Here is a 20398-nt window from a genome sequence, read left to right on the forward strand (position 1 = left end):
AAATGGGTGTTCGTTTTCTAAACTGATTTATAATATGTTAGCCTTTGATCGTTTGTTTTGCAGGTATTTTTTCCCAGACCGCCTTTTGACTACTTAGTTTTTGTTTTAATCCTAAGCCTGAACTACTCTAGTAAGGAGGTGCTGTCTGAGGTGACTCCAGAAACCAGGTGAAGCTGGTTGGGTGGGAGGGTGAAACAGGAGCGCACAGAGACTCTCAAAGGAAAACAACTATTGATTACGCAAGTCCGGGCCCGCCTATCCTCCTGGTATCCTAGCCACCTACAGCCACTAGCAACCTCCTTCAGCCCGGAGCCTGGCGCGCCTGCCTGACGTCACGGACGCACCGCACAGTTGACTCGGGCCGCGCAAACTCCGTGGCCGTCTACCGGGCGCGCAGAAGCGAATATTGTCGCGGCGCCGGAAGTCCAAGGCACGTGACCGGGTGACAGCGCTCGCTGGGCTGCAGGGCTCGCTTTAGGTGTTGCGGCACGGGATGGCGGAGGCGCCTCCTGTCTCAGGTACTGTCCTGGCCCGCGCGGGACTGGGCCCCTCTCGGGGAGCGGAAATTGAGTCAGTGACGAGTCCTAGGGCACCGGCCATTCGTATCGCGAGAGTGGCGCGTACTAGGGTTGGAGATAGTGGCTCGGAAGGGCCAAGCCACGCGCGTCGTGCGAACCGAGATCTTAACCATCCTTGACTGCGTAGTGAAGTCCGGCATCTGGTTTCTAAGGAGAATGGGTTTGTCCTGCTGAGTCGATGTGGGTGTCCCGCCCTCTCCAGGGCTCAGCCCGGCCTTCCTAGGGCAGCGATATCCGACAGGCGGGCGTCGGCCGGGTCACCGCCAGTGACGGTGTTGGGCTCTCGACGCACGGCGGGTTTGCTCGCTGCGCTTAAGATGTATTCGTGCGTCCTGGGGCAGCGGCGCGTGCGCGAGCCGAGCACTCGTGGTTTCCAGTGTCAGCCTGCCACGAACTCTCAGTGTGAAGTCTCGTTTTCCTCATCTGTGAATTGGGAGTAAATAAGTAAATTACAGTGAAGGTTCCCGCCGCTGCTGTACCTGTTACACAATTGTTAGCTTACTTCTCCTCCCGGAGTTGCCTTTGTGTGCAGAGACAGCCTCATTTGGCTGTTAATAAAACATCCATTTCCACTTCCTTCGGGGTACCTTAGATCTTTGTTTTCCCAACTCTTTGGACAGTGACCGGAAAGGAATATTTTACATGGTGATCTCAGTGCACACAGACATAAATATAAAAGCGAACCAAAAATTTCAAGAAGCAGTGGTTTTCCTTCCTATATGCAATGCACTCTACTACATATTTCGTTTGAAAAAACACTTGTCCCAACCCACTGCATGATTTGATTTCATGACCCACTCTTTCTGAAAAACAGGGCAGCAGTGTGCAGCATGAGGTTTGTGAACAGTCATGAATTTGAGTCTTCGTTCTGCTACCTACCAGCTGTTGGGGCACCGAGAAGAGTATATATGTATTTGTTTACTTGGTGGCAGGTAAAATGTATTTACTACTGTGGGTCTTGGTCAGAAAAGTTGGATAACACACTGCATTGGTGTACCCTAGTCCTGATTTAGGTATCAATTCATCTTGGAGTGTAGGGACCTTGTTAGGCTGGTGTTTTGTTCTTCTCCCACCCATTTTTTCCCCAAATCCTCTAAATTGGATCCGTTGGTCTTCCTATCGTTAGGCTTACTTCTGGCCCATTTCTACACCATTCAGTGTTTGAAGCAGAATTGAGTGGGGCTAGTTGTGAGTCATAGTTTGGGGCTATGGTGTTGTGCCCCAGGTTACAACCTCTGCCCCACCTACTGAGGCAAAGTCTCCTAGTCCAAAGACCTCCCCAGTCTGTCTCCTGTGCCTTAGTTTGTTTTTGCCTTAGTTCCTATTCCATGTTCTTATTTCAGCATCATCTCTAACCCACACCTCCATCCCCACTCAAGGTTTAATTCTCTTACCTGCTGTTGTCCTGGAACACCAGCCCAGTCCAAGGGGTATCTTCCTGCCCATGGGCAGACTCTCCAGTGCCAACTTTGTCTCTGGACTCTATAATCTACAGTTGGATTTTCCCTTACTCTGCTCCACCCACCCGTTGGTCACCTACCATGGTATTATCTTGGATCTTATCTTATTTTATCTTGATCTTATCTTGGGTACCACTTGCACTATAGCCAAGCCTTGGGGATGAGACATCCTATTTGTTGAGTAACTTACAGCTGCTCAAAATAGTGAAAAAATAAAGGTGTCTCAGATCTTTGTGTTCAGTTTCCTGTGCCCTTTCCCCCTTCCTTATGTCTCTTAAGGATCTTTCAGAGGGCTTTGCCCACTGCCTCATGTCTGGTGGAACACATACTTTATATGAATAGGTGCTGCCCGTCTAGATTCTCAAGTTGCATCAACTCTTTGCTGCTTAACATGAAAACACCCTCTTCCCATCCTTTACCAGGCTATTCTGGACAACTTTACTGATGTTTTTCTGCCCCTTTTACAGCCTTCTTCAAGCAGAAGAAAACTACACAATACCCACTTGGTCTAATCTACCCATTCACCCCTCTAAGTTATCTCTTATATTTCTGGAACAGCTTCTCTGCCACCTTCTGAATTTGTCTAATCCTCTTGCCATTTTGTAAAGCCCTCCACCCCACCCCCAGAATTCTGCCCATTGAAAGCTTTCAGGACAAATCCTGGATTGAGAGAGAGGTTACCCTGTGACCTTTAGGATCTCGCTCAGTTCTTAAGTATATGTTTCTGTAGTATGGGCCACCCAACCTCTCACATTGGAGCGTAGTATAAGAGTGTGATCTCTAGGGTCACATAGCTTGGGGTGGAATCCTGAATCTGCTTTGGAATACCCCTGTGGCCTTGGGCAGGTTACTTACTCTCTACAGTGTCTCAACTTTCTCATCAGGAATGTAAAGATTAAATGAGTTAACATATGCAAAGTGCTTAGAATAGTGCCTGACACATGTTAAGTACCTAATAAATGTTAGGGCTTATTATTAAACCTGAAACCCCATAGGCTGTGCACTGCACCCATCTGTGGTCAAGTCTGTGTTTCAGATAGTTTGTAGTCCTAACGGCAATAATAAAGCACTATTTTAACCACTTTATACATGTTACTAACCTTGCTTTAATCTTCATAGCAACTCTTTGAAGTAGCAACTCTTTACTATTCCATTATTGAGATTAAGTAATTCGCATAAAGACACAAGTGATGGGCAGGGATTTAAACGCAAATTCCAGGCCCTGTTGATTCATAGAATATTCTGTATGCTACACATAGTTCTGACTTTGCTACTAACTGGTTTTGTATCCTTAGGCAAATCATTTCATCTTTGGACTTCAGAGACTGAGTTGACTATAAAGAAGCATGTTAGGGGGTAAAAATGAGTAGGTTGAAGGGGCATGTGCTTAATTTTTGAGACTCTGGAATTCTGGACCATATTACAGAGATTATGTATGGAAAACCTAAAATATATTCCTGGGGAGAAGAGATGAGATGTACTGATCCTGCTAAGTACTGTCTGTGTGAAGTCTTACTTAAATTCCACAATGACCCTTTGGAATAGTATTATCAGCTTTTGTCATATATGAGGAAACTAAGGCTAAAAGCAATCAGGTGGTATCCCTAAGCTCATACTATAAGTTGGAGGGCCAGACTTTAAACTGATTTTGGCTGACTCCAAAGCCTGTTTACTTAATGCTATCTTAGAGTTTTGAAATACCACATTGAACCTGCTGATTGGTGTCTCACCCCGAACTGTTTGCTGACCTCACATTTGTCGATAAAGATAAACACGTTTATAAATAATACCCGGTAGCCCAGGTGAGCAGTTTTCCTTAGCAATTCAGCAGTAGCTGTTGGTGAGGCTGCTGGTTATGAGATGATCAGTCTTCCACAAGCACCTTGAACCTACCACCTTCACAGGAAACATAGACCTCGTATAGAGACTGTTTTATACAAAGTCCCTAGGAAAGTAACTTTTAGATATGGCTTACAGTCTTCAGGCTTCATGAGTGACCAATTAATTTCTTTACCTGCATGTCTGTTTCTTATGTCCTAGGTACTTTTAAATTGAATACGGACGCTGCTGAGTTCATTCCTCAGGAGAGAAAAAATTCTGGTCTAAACTGTGGGGGTCAAAGGAGACTAGATTCTAATAAAATTGGTAGAAGAAATTATAGTTCACCACCTCCCTGTCACCTTTCCAGGCAAGTCCCTTATGATGACATCTCTGCTGTTCATCACAGTTATCTTTCAGGAAGCAAACCTAAGAGTCAACAGACTTCTTTCCAATCCTCTGCTACTAATAAATCACTCAAGAACCATGGCCTTCCAAATCAACCTTGGCAGAAATTGAGGAGTGAAAAGCAGCATATCAGAGTCAAGAGAACACAGGGTCTCACTGACCAGACCTCAGATGCAGCTGGCTTAGAAAGTGTGGCCAAGTCAGAGAGTGGGACAAACCTCAGAGAGCACAGCCCTTCTGAGAATGAGAAGGAAATTGTCGGTGCAGATCCCAGGGGAGCAAAACCCAAAAAGGCAACCCAATTTGTATACAGCTATGGTAGAGGACCAAAAGTCAAGGGGAAACTCAAAAGTGAGTGGGGTCACAGAATGACTCCCAAACCTGAGGAGGCGGGACCTGAAAACACCAAACCTGTGGGGGTTATCCACCCTGATTCTTCAGATGCATCCTCTAGAAAAGGAGTAGCGGATGGGTATGGGGCCAGGCGCAGCGAGCAGAGAAGATACCCACAGAAGAGGCCTCCCTGGGAAGTGGAGGGGGCCAGGCCACGACCAGGCAGGAATCCACCAAAACAGGAGGGCCAACGGCAAACAAACGCAGGATCCAGAAGCAACATGGCCTCTGTTCCAAAGGAAAATCTCAATGAAAGACCAGCAAAATCTGCCTGTGACAATGGGAACTTGGCAGTTGCCAGCAAGTCTTCCAGAAGGGTTGACCCAGAGAAATGTGCTGTAAGGAGGCAGGATCCTCAGGTAGCATCTTTCCCCCGAGGCAAACAGAACCGCATGCTAAAGAATGTGGAAACACATACAGGTAAACCTATCTGAATGGGTGGAAATGTTTTCTCTCTCTCTTTTTTTTTTTTTTAATTTCTGAATAGGTAATACATTAATACAATTTAGAAACCAGAAAATATAAAAACGTACATAGTTAAAGTCTCTTTCTCTCCTTGTTCATCATCTCCTTGGGTCCTGCCACCACCTGCCCCCCTCCCCAATAGGTAACCACTTACTTAGTTTTTATATATCATAAGCAAATACAGGTAAGGAACGTTTTTCTTAACAAATAAGGAATTTAAAAAGTGCAGGTATGGGTGGTATAGATGTTTGGTTACAAGATTTGTTTTGAATTCTGAAAGCACAAGTAGGGGGTGGTAACATCTCCACTGCCTTTCCTGGTTCCAGCCTGCATCACCTCTTGTCTGCTTATCTGCAACAGTTCCTAACTAATCTTGCCATCTCCAGTTTTTCTCTTTGAGTTCACCTCTTACGTCAGCATCAGAAAGTGATCTTTCTAAAACACGTATTGACCTGCGTCACTCCCCTGCTTAATTCTGTTCACTTTTTCTCGTCACCTACAGATTCTGCCTTCTGCCTTACCCAACAGCCTCATCTTCTGCTGCCTCAGTCCCCACCACATTTTACTCCCTGGACTCTATACTGTCATCTTTCCATGCTGTTGCATATGTGGCTCCTTCTGTCTACACTGTCTACTACTCAGCTCACTGGTGAATTCTTACTCATATTTCAAAAGCTATAGTTTAGTCACATGTCCAGAAAACCTTTTGTCACCTCCACAGATAGCATTAATCTTTTCCAGCCCTGTGATATGTCCTTCCCTTACATATATATGCTGCTTTATAGCACTTACCACTGGAAACCATCATTTGTTTATGTGTCAGTGCCCTCCACTAGTTTATATGGTCCTTGAAAGCAGAGACCATATTTTTCCTTTCAGTTTTATATCTCTATTGCCTAGCACAGCTCTTAGAACACAGTAGGTACTCAGCTCTGACTGTTAGAAAGTTCTTTCTTACATTAAACTGAAAACTTCTTTCCTGTAAATATTTCCTATCTCCTAGTTCAAATTCTGTCCTCTGGAACTACACAGCAGCTAGTCTCTCTCCTCACAGCTTCCTTCCCACTCATTACACATCAACTCTTTGCAGTATTTGAAGACACTTCTCATTTTACCCTGAGTATATATTTTATCCAGGCTAAATAGCTTCATTCCACCAGCTTTTTCTCATGGACCTTCACCATTCTGGTCTCCCTCCAGTTTAATGTGACATACAACCTAACACAGGGAGCCACCACCTGCCCGGGCCTGTTTTTACACAGGCCTATAGTTCTAGTTCTCATTTGCTCCACCAGGCAGTCCTTCTTGGGATCTCGACTTGTGTGTGAACAAAGGCAATGTTATACCAGAGTTGTTCTTGAATCCTCAAGGCTGGTTGATAGTTTCCTATTGCTTCATAACAAATTACCACAAATGTAGTGGCTTAAGATAACACAACTTTACCATGTCATGGTTTCTGTGGGTCAGGAGTCTGGGTACGGGTTAGCAGAGCTTTCTACTCAGGGTCTCACAGGACTGAAATTTGGCCAGGGATGCAGTCTTATCTGATGTGTGGGGTCCTTCTTGATGCTCACTGGTTGTTGATAGGATTTAGCTCCTAATGGGTGTAGGATCGAGGTCCCCATTTTCTTGCTGGCTGGGGATCACTCTCAGCTCCGAGGGGCCACCCGCAATTCCTTACCACATGGCCCCCTTCACAGCATGGTAGTTTACTTCTTCAGAGCCTACAGGAAAGAATTTGCTACAGATTCTTTACATCTCTCTGACTTCTGACTCTGATCACTAGACTCTTTTAAAAGGGCTCACTTGATTAGATCAGGTCTACCCATACTTGAGGGGAGATTATCCAGGGCATGCACACCAGGAGCTGGGAATCTTGGAGGCCACCTTAGAGTTCTGCCTAACAAATCTTTCTGGCTTCACATCCCAGCATTTTCTTGAGACCTCTTTATTCATATTTATTGAGTAGATGCTGTGTGCCAAGCACTGTTCTAGGTACTGGGAATACAGCACTAACGAGATTTACATTCTGGTAGGGAAGACAGGTAGAAAGCACTTAAATATTTAATATGTCAGGTGATAAGAGCTAAAATATAAAGCAGGGTTGGATTTTTTTTGTTTTTTTAAGCAGGGTTTTTAAAAAATTTATTTTTGGCTGCATTGGGTCTTCATTGCTGCGTGTGGACTTTCTCTAGTTGTGGCGAGCGGGGGCTACTCTTCGTTGCAGTGTGCGGGCTTCTCATTGCAGTGGCTTCTCTTGTGGAGAGCGGACTCTAGGCGCGTGGGCTTCAGTAGTTGTGGCACACGGGCTCAGTAGTTGTGGCTCGTGAGCTCTAGAGCGCAGGCTCAGTAGTTGTGGTGCACGGGGGCTTAGTTGCTCCACGGCCTGTGGGATCTTCCCGGACCAGGGCTCGGACCTGTGTCCCCTGCATTGGCAGGCGGATTCTTAACCACTGTGCCACCAGGGAGGTCCCATAAAGCAGGTTAAGAGGACAGAGTAACAGGGGCGCCAGTTTACATAGGTTGGTCTCTTTGATACGGAGACATTTGAACATAGACCAGAAGGAAGTGCAGAAGTGCACCACGTGGCTCTCTGGAGAAGGGCATTTCAGGCAGAGAGAGAAGCAAGTGTAGATTGGGGTGGGAGGGGGCCATTGTGAGCAATGAAGAGGTGGGCAGTAGGGGAGGTCAGAGAAATCACAGGGACTGGGTCATATGAGGCTCTTAGATTTGATTCTGAGTAGGAAGGTGAGAAGTAGCTGGGAGGTTTTTGGAGACGGGATGGCATGATCTTACAAGCATTCTAAAATGATCACTCAGTCAGCTGTGTGAGGAATGGGCCCTAAGGAAGCAAGGGAATGAGTTAGGAGGCTGTTGTGGTAATTCAGGTACTTGATGGAGACTTGGATGAAGGTATCAGTGGTGAAAGAGGTAAGAATTGGTTAGACTCTGGGTGTATTTGGGAGGTAAAGCTGACAGAATTTACAGATAGACTGGATGTTGGATGCGGGAGCATGAGAGGAGTCCAGGACGCAGCCAGGGTGTTGTGCCTGAGCAATGTGGAAGGCGAGAATTGCTGCACAGTGCAGTGGTAGCGCATGGGAGGGGAAAGCAGTGTTCGTGTTTTAAACTTTTCACTTAGGAATAATTTTAGATTTATAGAAAGTTTGCAAAGATAGAACAGAGAATTCCCATACACTCTTCACCCAGCTCCCTGTAATGTTAACATCTTTGTCAAAACTAAGAAATTAACACTGGTACCATGGTATTGACTAAACTTCAGACTTTTTTTTTGGCTACGCCGCGAGGCTTCCAGCGAGGCTTGTGGGAGCTTAGTTTTTTGACCAGGGATTGAACTCGTGCCCTTGGCAGTGAAAGCACAGAGTCCTAACCACTGGACCGCCAGGGAATTCCCCCGGACTTTAGTTGGATTTCACCAGTTTTCCCACTAATACCCTTTTCCTGCTCCAGGGTGCAATCCAGGATATCACATTGCATTTAATCAGCATGTGTCCTTATTCTCCTCCAATCTGTGACAACTTCTTAGCCTTTCCTTGTTGGAAAACGTGTTTTTGCGTATGTTTTGCTTTGTCTCCTCCTTGTTCAGGAAAGATAAAGAATTTGGTTAAATTTATTAGATTTGAGTTGTCTACTAGACTGCCATATGGATATGTTAAATAGAGAGTTGAATATAAAATTCACAGAAGAGATCTGGACTGGAGATTTAAATTTGGGCATTGTCAGTGTAGAGATGGTGTTTAATGGACTAGAGGAGGTCACCTAAGGTGTGAGTGTAGTTAGACAAAAAAAGAGTGAGGATGGAGCCTACCTAGGCTTGGCTGGAAAATGAGCATCCAGTAAAGGAAACGGAGAAAGAGTAAACTGAACTAGGATGTGAAACGTTCTAAACACCAAGTAAAGAAATTCAAGGAGGAGGCAGTGATAATTGTGCTAAATGCTGTTGATCAGTACAGCAGGATAACTGCACATTGACTATTGGATTTGGCAATGTGAAGGTTACTGGTCTTTTTTTTTTTTTGAATTTTATTTTATTTATTTTTTTATACAGTAGGTTCTTATTAGTTATCTATTTTATACATATTAGTGTATATATGTCAATCCCAATCTCCCAATTCATCGCACCACCACCGCCCCCCCGCCCCGCCTCTTTCTCCGCTTGGTGTCCATACGTTTGTTCCCTACGTCTGTGTTTCAATTTCTGTTCTGCAAACCGGTTCATCTGTACCATTTTTCTAGGTTCCACATATATGCGTTAATATATGATATTTGTTTTTCTCTTTCTGACTTATTTCACTCTGTACAACAGTCTCTAGATTGATCCACGTCTCTACAAATGACCCAATTTCATTCCTTTTTATGGCTGAGTAATATTCCATTGTATATATGTACCACATCTTCTTTATCCATTCATCTGTCAGTGGCATTTAGGTTGCTTCCATGACCTGGCTACTGTGAATAGTGCTGCAATGAACATTGGGGTGCATGTGTCTTTTTGAATTACGGTTTTCTCTGGGTATATGTCCAGTAGTGGGATTGCTGGGTCATATGGTAATTCTATTTTTAGTTTTTTAAGGAACCTCCATGCTGTTCCCCATAGTGGCTGTATCAATTTACATTCCCACCAACAGTGCAAGAGGGTTCCCTTTTCTCCACACCCTCTCCAGCATTTGTTCTTCATAGATTTTCTGATGATGCCCATTCTGACTGGTGTAAGGCGATATCTCATTGTACTTTTGACTTGCATTTCTCTAATAATTAGTGATGTTGAGCAGCTTTTCATGTGCTTTTTCGCCATCTGTATGTCTTCTTTGGAGAAATGTCTATTTAGGTCTTCTGCCCATTTTTTGGATTGGATTGTTTTTTTTTTAATATTGAGCTGCATGAGCTGTTTATATATTTTGGAGATTAATCCTTTGTCTGTTGATTCGTTTGCAAATATTTTCTCCCATTCTGAGAGTTGTCTTTTTGTCTTGTTTGTAGTTTCCTTTGCTTTGCAAAAGCTTTTAAGTTTCATTAGGTCCCGTTTGTTTATCTTTGTTTTTATTTCCATTACTCTAGGAGGTGGGCAAAAAAGGTCTTGCGGTGATTTATGTCAAAGAGTGTTCTTCCTATGTTTTCCTTTAAGAGTTTTATAGTATCTGGTCTTACATTTAAGTTTCTAATCCATTTGAGTTTATTTTTGTGTATGGTGTTAGGGAGTGTTCTAATTTCATTCTTTTACATGTAGCTGTCCAATTTTCCCAGCACCACTTATTGAAGAAGCTGTCTTTTCTCCATTGTATATCCTTGTCTCCTTTGTCATAGATTAGTTGACCATAGGTGCATGGGTTTATCTCTGGGCTTTCTATCCTGTTCCATTGATCTGTATTTCTGTTTTTGTGCCAGTACCATATTGTTTTGATTACTGTAGCTTCGTAGTATAGTCTGAAGTCAGGGAGTCTGATTCCTTCCGCTCGGTTTTTTTCCCTCAAGACTGCTTTGGCTATTTGGGGTCTTTTGTGTCTCCATACAAATTTTAAGATTTTTTTGTTCTACTTCTGTAAAAAATGCCATTGGTAATTTGATAGGGATTGCATTGAATCTGTAGATTGCTTTGGGTAGTAGAGTCATTTTCACAATATTAATTCTTCCAATTCAAGAACATGGTATAGCTCTCCATCTGTTTGTATCATCTTTAATTTCTTTCATTAGTGTCTTATAGTTTTCTGCATACAGGGCTTTTTTCTCCCTAGGTAGGTTTATTCCTAGGATTTTATTCTTTTTGTTGCAATGGTAAATGGGAGTGTTTCTTTAATTTCTTTTTCAGATTTTTCATCATTAGTGTATAGGAATGCAAGAGATTTCTGTGCATTAATTTTGTATTCTGCTACTTTACCAAATTCATTGATTAGCTCTAATAGTTTTCTGGTGGCATCTTCAGGATTCTCTATGTATAGTATCAAGTTATCTGCAAACAGTGACAGTTTTACTTCTTTCCAACTTGTATTCCTTTTATTTCTTCTTCTTCTCTGATTGCCATGGCTAGGACTTCCAAAACTATGTTGACTAATAGTGGTGAGAGTGGACATCCTTGTCTTGTTCCTGATCTTAGAGGAAATGCTTTCAGTTTGTCACCATTGAGAATGATGGTTGCTGTGGGTTTGTCGTATATGGCCTTTATTATGTTGAGGTAATTTCCCTCTGTGCCCACTTTCTGGAGAGTTTTTATCATAAATCGGTGTTGAATTTTGTCAAAAGCTTTTTCTGCATCTATTGAGATGATCATATGGTTTTTATTTTTCAGTTTGTTAATATGGTGTATCACATTGATTGATCTGCGTATATTGAAGAATCCTTGCATCCCTGGGATAAATCCCACTTGATCATGGTGTATGAGCATTTTAATGTGTTGTTGGATTCTGTTTGCTAGTATTTTGTTGAGGATTTTTGCATCTATATTTATCAGTGATATTGGTCTGTAATTTTCTTTTTTTGTAGTATCTTTGTCTGGTTTTGGTATCAGGGTGATGGGGACCTCCCATAACGAGTTTGGGAGTGTTCCTTCCTCTGCAATTTTTTGGAAGACTTTGAGAAGGATGGGTGTTAGCTCTTCTCTAAATGTTTGATAGAATTCGCCTGTGAAGCCATCTGGTCATGGACTTTTGTTTGTTGGAAGATTTTTAATCACAGTTTCAATTTCAGTACTTGTGATTGGTCTGTTCATATTTTCTGTTTCTTCCTGGTTCAGTCTTAGAGGGTTATACCATTCTAAGCATTTGTCCATTTCTTCCAGGTTGTCCATTTTATTGGCATGGGGTTGCTTGTAGTAGTCTCTTATGATGCTTTGTATTTCTGTGGTGTCTGTTTTAACTTATGCTTTTTCATTTCTAATTTTTATTTGAGTCCTCTCCCTCTTTTTCTTGATGAGTCTGGCTAATGGTTTATCAATTTTGTTTATCTTCTCAAAAAACCAACTTTTAGGGGCTTCCCTGGTGGCTCAGTGGTTGGGAGTCCGCCTGCCGATGCAGGGGACGCGGGTTCGTGCCCCGGTCCGGGAGGATCCCACGTGCCGCGGAGCGGCTGGGCCCGTGAGCCGTGGCCGCTGGGCCTGCGCGTCCGGAGCCTGTGCCCCGCACCGGGAGAGGCCGCAGCAGTGAGAGGCCCGCGTACTGAAAAAAAAAAAAAAAAAAATCTAAAAAAAAAAAAAAAAACCAACTTTTAGTTTTATTGATCTTTGCTATTGTTTTCTTTGTTTCTGTTTCATTTATTTCTGCTCTGATCTTTATGATTTCTTTCCTTCTGCTAATTTTGGGTTTTGTTTGTTCTTTTTTCTCTAGTTCCTTTAGGTGTAAGGGTAAGATGTTTATTTGAAATTTTTCTTGTTTCTTGAGGTAGGATTGTATTGCTATAAACTTTCCTCTTAGAACTGCATTTGCTGCATCCCATAGGTTTTGGATAGTCGTGTTTTCATTGTCATTTGTCTCTAGGTATTTTTTGGTTTCCTCTGATGTCTTCAGTGATCTCTTGGTTATTTAGTAATGTATTGTTTAGCCTCCATGTGTTTATGTTTTTTATGTTTTTTTCCCTGTAATTCATTTCTAATATCCTAGTGTTGTGGTTAGAAAAGATGCTTGATATGATTTCAATTTCCTTAAATTTACTGAGGCTTGATTTGTGACCCAAGATGTGATCTATCTTGGAGAATGTTCCATGCGCACTTGAGAAGAAAGTGTAATCTGCTGTTCTCAGATGGAATGTCCTATAAATATCAATTAAATCTATCTGGTCTATTGTGTCATTTAAAGCTTGTGTTTCCTTATTTGTTTTGTTTGGATGATCTGTCCATTGGTGTAAATGAGGTGTTAAAGTTCCCCACTATTATAGTGTTACTGTCAATTCTTCTTTTATAGCTGTTAGCAGTTGCCTTATGTATTGAGGTGCTCCTGTGTTGGCTGCATATATATTTATAAGTGTTATGTCTTCTTCTTGGATTGATTCTTTGATCATTATGTAGTGTCCTTCCTTGTCTCTTGTAACATTCTTTGTTTTAAAGTCTACTTTATCTGATATGAGTTTTGCTACTCCAGCTTTCTTTTGATTTCCATTTGCATGGAATATCTTTTTCCATCCCCTCACTTTCAGTCTGTATGTGTCCCTAGGTCTGAAGTGGGTCTCTTGTAGACAGCATATATATAGGTCTTGCTTTTGTATCTATTCAGCGAGCCTGTGTCTTTTGGTTGGAGCATTTAATCCATTCATGTTTAAGGTAATTATCGATATGTATGTTCCTATTACCATTTTCTTAATTGTTTTGGGTTTGTTTTTGTAGGTCCTTTTCTTCTCTTGTGTTTCCCACTTAAAGATGTTCCTTTAGCATTTGTTGTAGAGCTGGTTTGGTGGTGCTGAATTCTCTTAGCTTTTGCTTGTCTGTAAAGCTTTTGATTTCTCCATCGAATGTGAATGAGGTCCTTGCTGGGTAGAGTAATGTTGGTTGTAGGTTCTTCCCTTTCATCACTTTAAATATGTCGTGCCACTCCCTTCTGGCTTGTAGAGTTTCTGCTGAGAAATCAGCTGTTAACCTTATTGGAGTTCCCTTGTATGTTATTTGTCATTTTTCCCTTGCTGCTTTCAATAATTTTTCTTTGTCTTTAATTTTTGCCAATTTGATTACTAGCATCTCGGCGTGTTTCTCCTTGGGTTAACCTGTGTGGGACTCTCTGCGCTTCTTGGACTTGAGTGGTTCTCTCCTTTCCCATGTTAGGGAAGTTTTTGACTATAATCTCTTCCAATATTTTCTTGGGTCCTTTCTGTCTGTTTTCTCCTTCTGGGATCCCTATAATGTGAATGTTGTTGCACTTAATGTTGTCCCAAAGGTCTCTTAGGCTGTCTTCATTTCTTTTCATTCTTTTTTCTTTATTCTGTTCCGCAGCAGTGAATTCCACCATTCTGTCTTCCAGGTCACTTTTCCGTTCTTCTGCCTCAGTTATTCTGCTGTTGATTCCTTCTAGTGTATTTTTCATTTCATTTATTGTATTGTTCATCTCTGTTTGTTTGTTTTTTAATTCTTCTAGGTCTTTGTTAAACATTTCTTGAAATTTGCCTCCATTCTTTTTCCAAGGTCCTGGATCATCTTCACTATCATCTTCACTATTCTGAATTCTTTTTCTGGAAGGTTGCCTATCTCCACTTCATTTAGTTGTTTTTCTGGGGTTTTATCTTGTTTCTTCATCTGGTACATAGCCCTCTGCCTTTTTATCTTGTCTATCTGTGAATGTGGTTTTTGTTCCACAGGCTGCAGGATTGTAGTTCTTCTAGTTTCTGCTTTCTGTCCTCTGGTGGATGAGGCTATCTAAGAAGCTTGAGCAAGTTTCCTCAAGGTTACTGGTCTTGCTAAGAGCAGTTTTAGTGGAGTAGTGGAGATGAAAGCTTGATTGGAATGGAAAGAGAGGCTTACCCCAAATATAAGTGTCCGTGGCTGTTTGAGAGTGGGCTTTGCTTACTCTCACTCTGAACTGAGAGAACCTAGCACTGCCCAGTCCTCCCAGACTGCCTGGATCCCTCATTCTGCAGTAACAAAACCCCCTATATCCTTTATTTGTTTTGGCTCTGCTCCTGCTCTTAATTGACCTATGGCCTTCTGTCGGGTCACCACTTCCTTACAGCCTCAGAGCCTGCTGTTTTCCCTTATCCCACTTACCTTAGTTTCTGGAAGACGGGAAGAGCACACTCCTTCCCCAGTGTCATTTCTAAGCTACTATTCTTCTACCTTTGTATCCCTGCTTTTTTGAAGCTAATGCTGCATGACCTTTTCTCTCCATCCCCTTCCATGTCTCCTTATCTTTGTCATCTGTTAGCCTCCACATCTCCCAGCCCCAGCCTCAGTTATTAATGCATCTAGCCTGTATCTTTTTTCTACCCCAGTGATTCTCAAGGTATAGTCCCAGATCAGCAGCTGTCAGCAATACCTGGGAACTTGTTAGAAATGCACATTCTTGGGCCTCACCTCAGAGTTAGTAAACAGAAATTCTGGGTGTGGGGCCCAGCAGTCTCTTCTTTTAACAAGCCTCCAGGTGGTTCTCATGCACATTCAAGTTTGAGAACTACTGATTTACCATAAATCCTGCTGTTGTTCTGTGTGACTTCAGTGATCACGTGGGTTATGTCATCCTCAGGTTCTTTGATCTTGTCACCTGCAGTGACCTTCATATCCATTCCACCTCCACACCCACTACCAAGGAAATGACCCTGGGGATGCCCCGTCTCTGAAATTCTAAAGTCCTGCGTTCTGCTTTCTGACCATAACCTCCTATCCTTTTGGCTCTCCCAGTCTCTTCCACCCACTATCAGTTCAGTCTCCATCCTTCTTCATCCCCTCTTCAGGTTAGGCCTTACTGTAAGTCATTTGAAGTATTATCCTTCTGCCAAGACATTTGGCAGGATCCCAGCCCTGGGTGGATGCTGCAGTCTAACTTTTCTACCCTATCTGGATAACAGAATGCCATTTCAGGAAATCGTATAACAGTATAGATTTGGCACTGCTGCAAATTCACTCGCCCTCTGAGGAAAGCCTTCCTGATCACCCTGTTTAAAACCATAATACTTCCCCCACTGCCGACCCTCGCTAACCTCTTTTCCTGGCTTATTTTTTTCCATAGCACTTATTACTATTTGATGATACTACTTATTTTCATTATTTATTTGTTTATTGACTACCTTCCACCACAAGATAGTGAACTTCATAAGGGCAGAAGATTTTTGTCTGTTTTGTTCACTGTATACTCTTAGTGTCTAAAGAGTGTCTGGTACATGGTCAGTTCCCAGTAAATATTTTTGAATAGTGGTCTCCAGCTCAGCTGGCTTTCAGCGCTGCCGTTTTCCCCTTATATGACCTTGGGCAGCTGTCCCTCCCATTTTCATCTAAGACTATTCCAAACCTTTTCCACACTTATTCAAACCTTCCTAACATTGATCTCTGAACCCCAGTGGACCTCCTTGCCTCCTACTTCACTGAGAAAGGGGAGGTCATCACTGAGAAAGGGCATAATTTTCTCAACTTTTTGCTCTCTCTAAGCAAACTCAGAGACATCTGTGCCTGTTATTCCTTTTCTTTCATTCTGAGATCTCTTTTATTTCCTTTCATCAACCTTTCCACATCTACTACTCCAAGTTCTCAACCTGAAGCTCTTCCTGAGTCTGTCCTGCCCTCTAAAAGAAAAACTTGCCCCACACGGGACCTCCCAGTAGTGTTTCTTTCCTTCCATTCAGTCTAATCAAGAGTCATCCACTCTGGGGCTTCCCTGGTGGTGCAGTGGTTGAGAGTCTGCCTGCCGATGCAGGGGACACGGGTTTGTGCCCTGGTCCGGGAAGATCCCACATGAGCCCGTGAGCCATGGCTGCTGAGCCTGCGCGTCCGGAGCCTGTGCTCCGCAACGGGAGAGGCCGCAACAGTGAGAGGCCCGCGTACCGCAAAAAAAAAAAAAAAAAAAAAAAGGGTCATCCACTCTGTGTCCTTTTCCCTAATCTGATTTCATGTCTCAGTCCTCTGGCATCATCACCACTTGACTCAGAGCTACTGGTAAGGTCACGAATGACTCAGTCCTTACTGTTATCCTGGACCTCCCTTTGAGTTGGACACAAAGGGGTCTTTTCTGAAATGTAACTTCCTTGACTCCTTTGTTACCACACACTTCTGGTCCTTCTTGTTCTCCTTGACTGTTCCTGTTTATGTCCTTCACTCTTCTCTTCCTCCACCTCTTTCCTAAATGTTGGTGTTACCTAGGGCTTTATCTCAGCCCTCTCTTCTTACTTGATAAGGCTTCATTGGGAGATTACAACCAGTTCTGTACTTTCAAACCACTGCCTCTGGGCTGTACTGATTTCTAAACCTTTACATCCAGCCCCTAAGCTCTGCCATAGGCCTTAGACTCACATAAATAAATGTGATGTCTGACATATGCTTCAGACTCAGCAAGACCATCTTGAACACGTTGATCATGCTTACGTTGTATTAGCTTTTTAAAAACAGCTGCCTTACCTTAAATAAGGCAGCTTACTAAAGTTGATAGGTTAATTTACCTTTATTCCCACCATCCAGATATAATCAGCTTTAACCTTTTAGTCTGTTTCCTTAAAGAATTTTTCAATGCTCAGTTTTACATAGTTGAAATCATATAATAAAAATAATCTTTATTCTTTTATTGCTTATTATAGTGTTATATTTTTCCACTCATTAAGAAATCTTTGTAAACCTTATTTTAAATTAATATATAATATGCCATAAATAGATATGCATTAATATTTAAACAATCTCTATCTCCCCCCCCTTTTTTTTTTTTTTGCGGTACGCGGGCCTCTCACTGCTGTGGGCCTCTCCTGTTGCGCAGCACAGGCTCCGGACGCGCAGGCTCAGCGGCCATGGCTCACGGGCCCAGCCGCTCCGCGGCACGTGGGATCTTCCCGGATCGGGGCACGAACCCGCGTCCCCTGCAACGGCAGGTGGACTCTCAACCACTGCGCCACCAGGGAAGCCCCCCTTTTTTTGCTGATATATTTTAAAGTAAATTCCAGATATCAGGCTATTTCACCTTCATATACTTTTAGGTTACATCTATTTAAAAAATATGGCCGTTTTCTTACATAATCATAGTGCCGTTATTGTGCTTGACAAAATTAGCGATAATTCCTTGAAATCATCTAATACCTGGTCCACAATTGAATTTCCCTGTTTGCCTCAAAAATGTCTTTTTACACTTGGATTTTTCTTTTACTTTTTTGCGGTACGCGGGCCTCTCACTGTTGTGGCCTCTCCCGTTGCAGAGCACAGGCTCCGGACGCGCAGGCCCAGCAGCCATGGCTCACGGGCCTAGCCGCTCTGCGGCATGTGGGATCTTCCCGGACCAGGGCACGAACCCGTGTCCCCTGCATTGGCAGGCGGACTCTCAACCACTGCGCCATCAGGGAAGCCCTACACTTGGATTTTTCAAATCAGGATTGTTTTAGGTTTTGTTTTGTTTTGTTTAAGACAGTTATTTATTGGTGTATCTGAAAAGTTTGTAGTGCATTCTCCAGACAGGTCTCTGTTCTTCTGGTTTTTTAAGTGGGTTGTCACCCTCTTTACTGACATACTATCAAAGTAAAAGTATAGAGAATATACAGTCTTGACTGGGGAATGATGGAGAAGCCCTAGTGGGAGAGGGCCTAGGATTGAAGAAGAGCCAGTGGTCAGGATAGGGCTGCATCCAGAATGGACAAGAGTCTTGCACCTGAAATGTGATAGTTCACTAGCAGAGAGCTATTCCAGAATAGTACCATGTTTTACGTACGTTACACGCTTAGATAAAACTGAAATGTTGGTGAAAGAATTATACTGTTTCTCTTTCTAGTATGTTTCTAGAACCTTTTACTATTATTTATTATTTTCATTCATTCATACAACAGATATTATTGAGTACCTTCTATGTGTAGAGTTAGGAAATAAACAAGGTAAAATATATGATAGACTTAAGTGGTGTGAAGAAAGATAAGGGAGATAGGGAATGCTGAGGGAGTGGGTTACAGTTTTTTTGTTTTTTTGGGGGGAGGGGTGGGTTCCAGTTTTTAAAGTGTGGCCAGAGACTGCCTCATTGAGAAGACCACATTTTAAAAAAATTAATTCATTAATTAATTTAGTTTTGGCTGTGTTGGGTCTTCGTTTCTGTGCGAGGGCTTTCTCCAGTTGTGGCGAGCAGGGGCCACTCTTCATCGCAGTGCATTGGCCTCTCACTGTCGCAGCCTGTCTTGTTGCGGAGCACAGGCTCCAGACGCGCAGGCTCAGTAGTTGTGGCTCACGGCCCTAGTTGCTCCGCGGCATGTGGGATCCTCCCAGACCAGGGCTCAAGCCCGTGTCCCCTGCATTGGCAGGCAGACTGTCAACCACTGCACCACCAGGGAAGCCCGAGAAGACCACATTTTGAGTAAACACCTGAAGCGGGTGAGGGACTGAGCTGTGCAAATGTCTGGGGGACAGTATTCTAGGCAGAGGGAATAGCGAGTTGTAAAGACCTTTCCGCAGGAATCTGCCTTCCAGTTTAGGGCTGGGAAGGAGGCAGTGTCGTCTCAGAGTGGTGGCCTAGGGAAAGAGGAATCACAGATGAGGACCGGGGGCCAATGAAGGCCATTGTAAGGACTTTGGCTTTTACAGGCATGTGATGTAGGAACCATTGGCAAATTCTGAGCAGAGGAGTGTATCATCTATTAATAATTTGCATTTTGACAGGCTCCCTCTGGCTGCTGTGGTGAGAATAGACTGAAGTAAGGAGACTAGTTAGGAGCCCATTGTAATAATCCAGGTGAGTGGATAGTGGCTTAGACCAGAGTGTTAGCAGCAGAGGTTGGATTCTGGAAATATTTTGAAGGTAGAGCCAGCAGGGTTTGCCGACATACTGAACATGGGATGAAAGAGACAGCCTTTGGAAAGGCTGCAATTTGTCAGCTATTCAAAGTTGACAGCTTTGTAAAGGCAGTAATTTGTAGGCTATTCAAAGTTGACAGCTGTCACCACATAACTAAATGTATGTGCATCCTAGTGGTCAGATTTCACCGTGACTGGACTTAGAAACATCACAATAGTTCTTCATTAACAAGCAATAAACTAATGAATAAGAGAAACAGTAAAATAAAAAGACAGTCCTCAGGGTAAAAATTATAGTGTTCTCAGGTGGGTTCCGTACTACTTCACTTTCTGTGTTCTTAATTCTAACTCAGTTCTATTCTGGAATGGTCAATAGGCATTTTCTATAAAATTCACCACAAGTATAATTCTCACAGACTATTCCTCTGCCCCAATCAGCCTCACATATAGATGGCTCAAACTTAATCTCACTCTCTAATGAGCTCTCACCTAACTTACTGCTCCAGAATCTTCCACATGTAGCATGGTAACTGGTAGGAAATATAATTGACTCTGTTATTCAGAAATGTTAACCTATGCAGGGTAGGGTATCCCTACTTTTTTTTTTTTTTTTTTTTTTTTTGGTACGCGGGCCTCTCACTGTTGTGGGCTCTCCTGTTGCGGAGCACAGGCTCCAGACGCGCAGGCTCAGTGGCCATGGCTCACGGGCCCAGCCACTCCGCGGCATGTGGGATCTTCCCGAACCAGGGCACGAACCCGTGTCCCCTGCATTGGCAGGCGGACTCTCAACCACTGCGCCACCACGGAAGCCCGGGTATCCCTACTTTTAAAAGAGAATCTAAGTCTGATTCTTCGGCTTTTATAATAGAATTCAATTTTATGATGTG

General features: G+C 43.1%; 1 protein-coding gene across 5 annotated transcripts in view; it reads left to right on the plus strand.

Moving 5' to 3' along the window:
- The first annotated feature begins 382 nt into the window (after positions 1-382).
- Positions 383-20398, plus strand: part of NFX1 (nuclear transcription factor, X-box binding 1) — a 79860-nt gene continuing 59844 nt past the window's right edge. For 4 of the 5 annotated variants that reach the window (XR_010945082.1, XM_067744600.1, XM_067744599.1 and 1 more), the window contains exons 1-2: positions 385-518; positions 4079-5077. Coding sequence is in view for 4 of the 5 variants with exons in the window: in XM_067744600.1 (XP_067600701.1) it covers positions 494-518; positions 4079-5077 (1024 nt within the window). In the remaining variant the exon portion in view is untranslated. Of the gene's footprint in view, positions 519-4078; positions 5078-20398 lie in introns of all 5 variants that reach the window. The other variant, XM_067744602.1, reaches the window with a different exon arrangement.

This window comes from Pseudorca crassidens, chromosome 7 (assembly GCF_039906515.1).
Source record: "Pseudorca crassidens isolate mPseCra1 chromosome 7, mPseCra1.hap1, whole genome shotgun sequence".
Lineage (NCBI taxonomy): Eukaryota > Metazoa > Chordata > Mammalia > Artiodactyla > Delphinidae > Pseudorca > Pseudorca crassidens.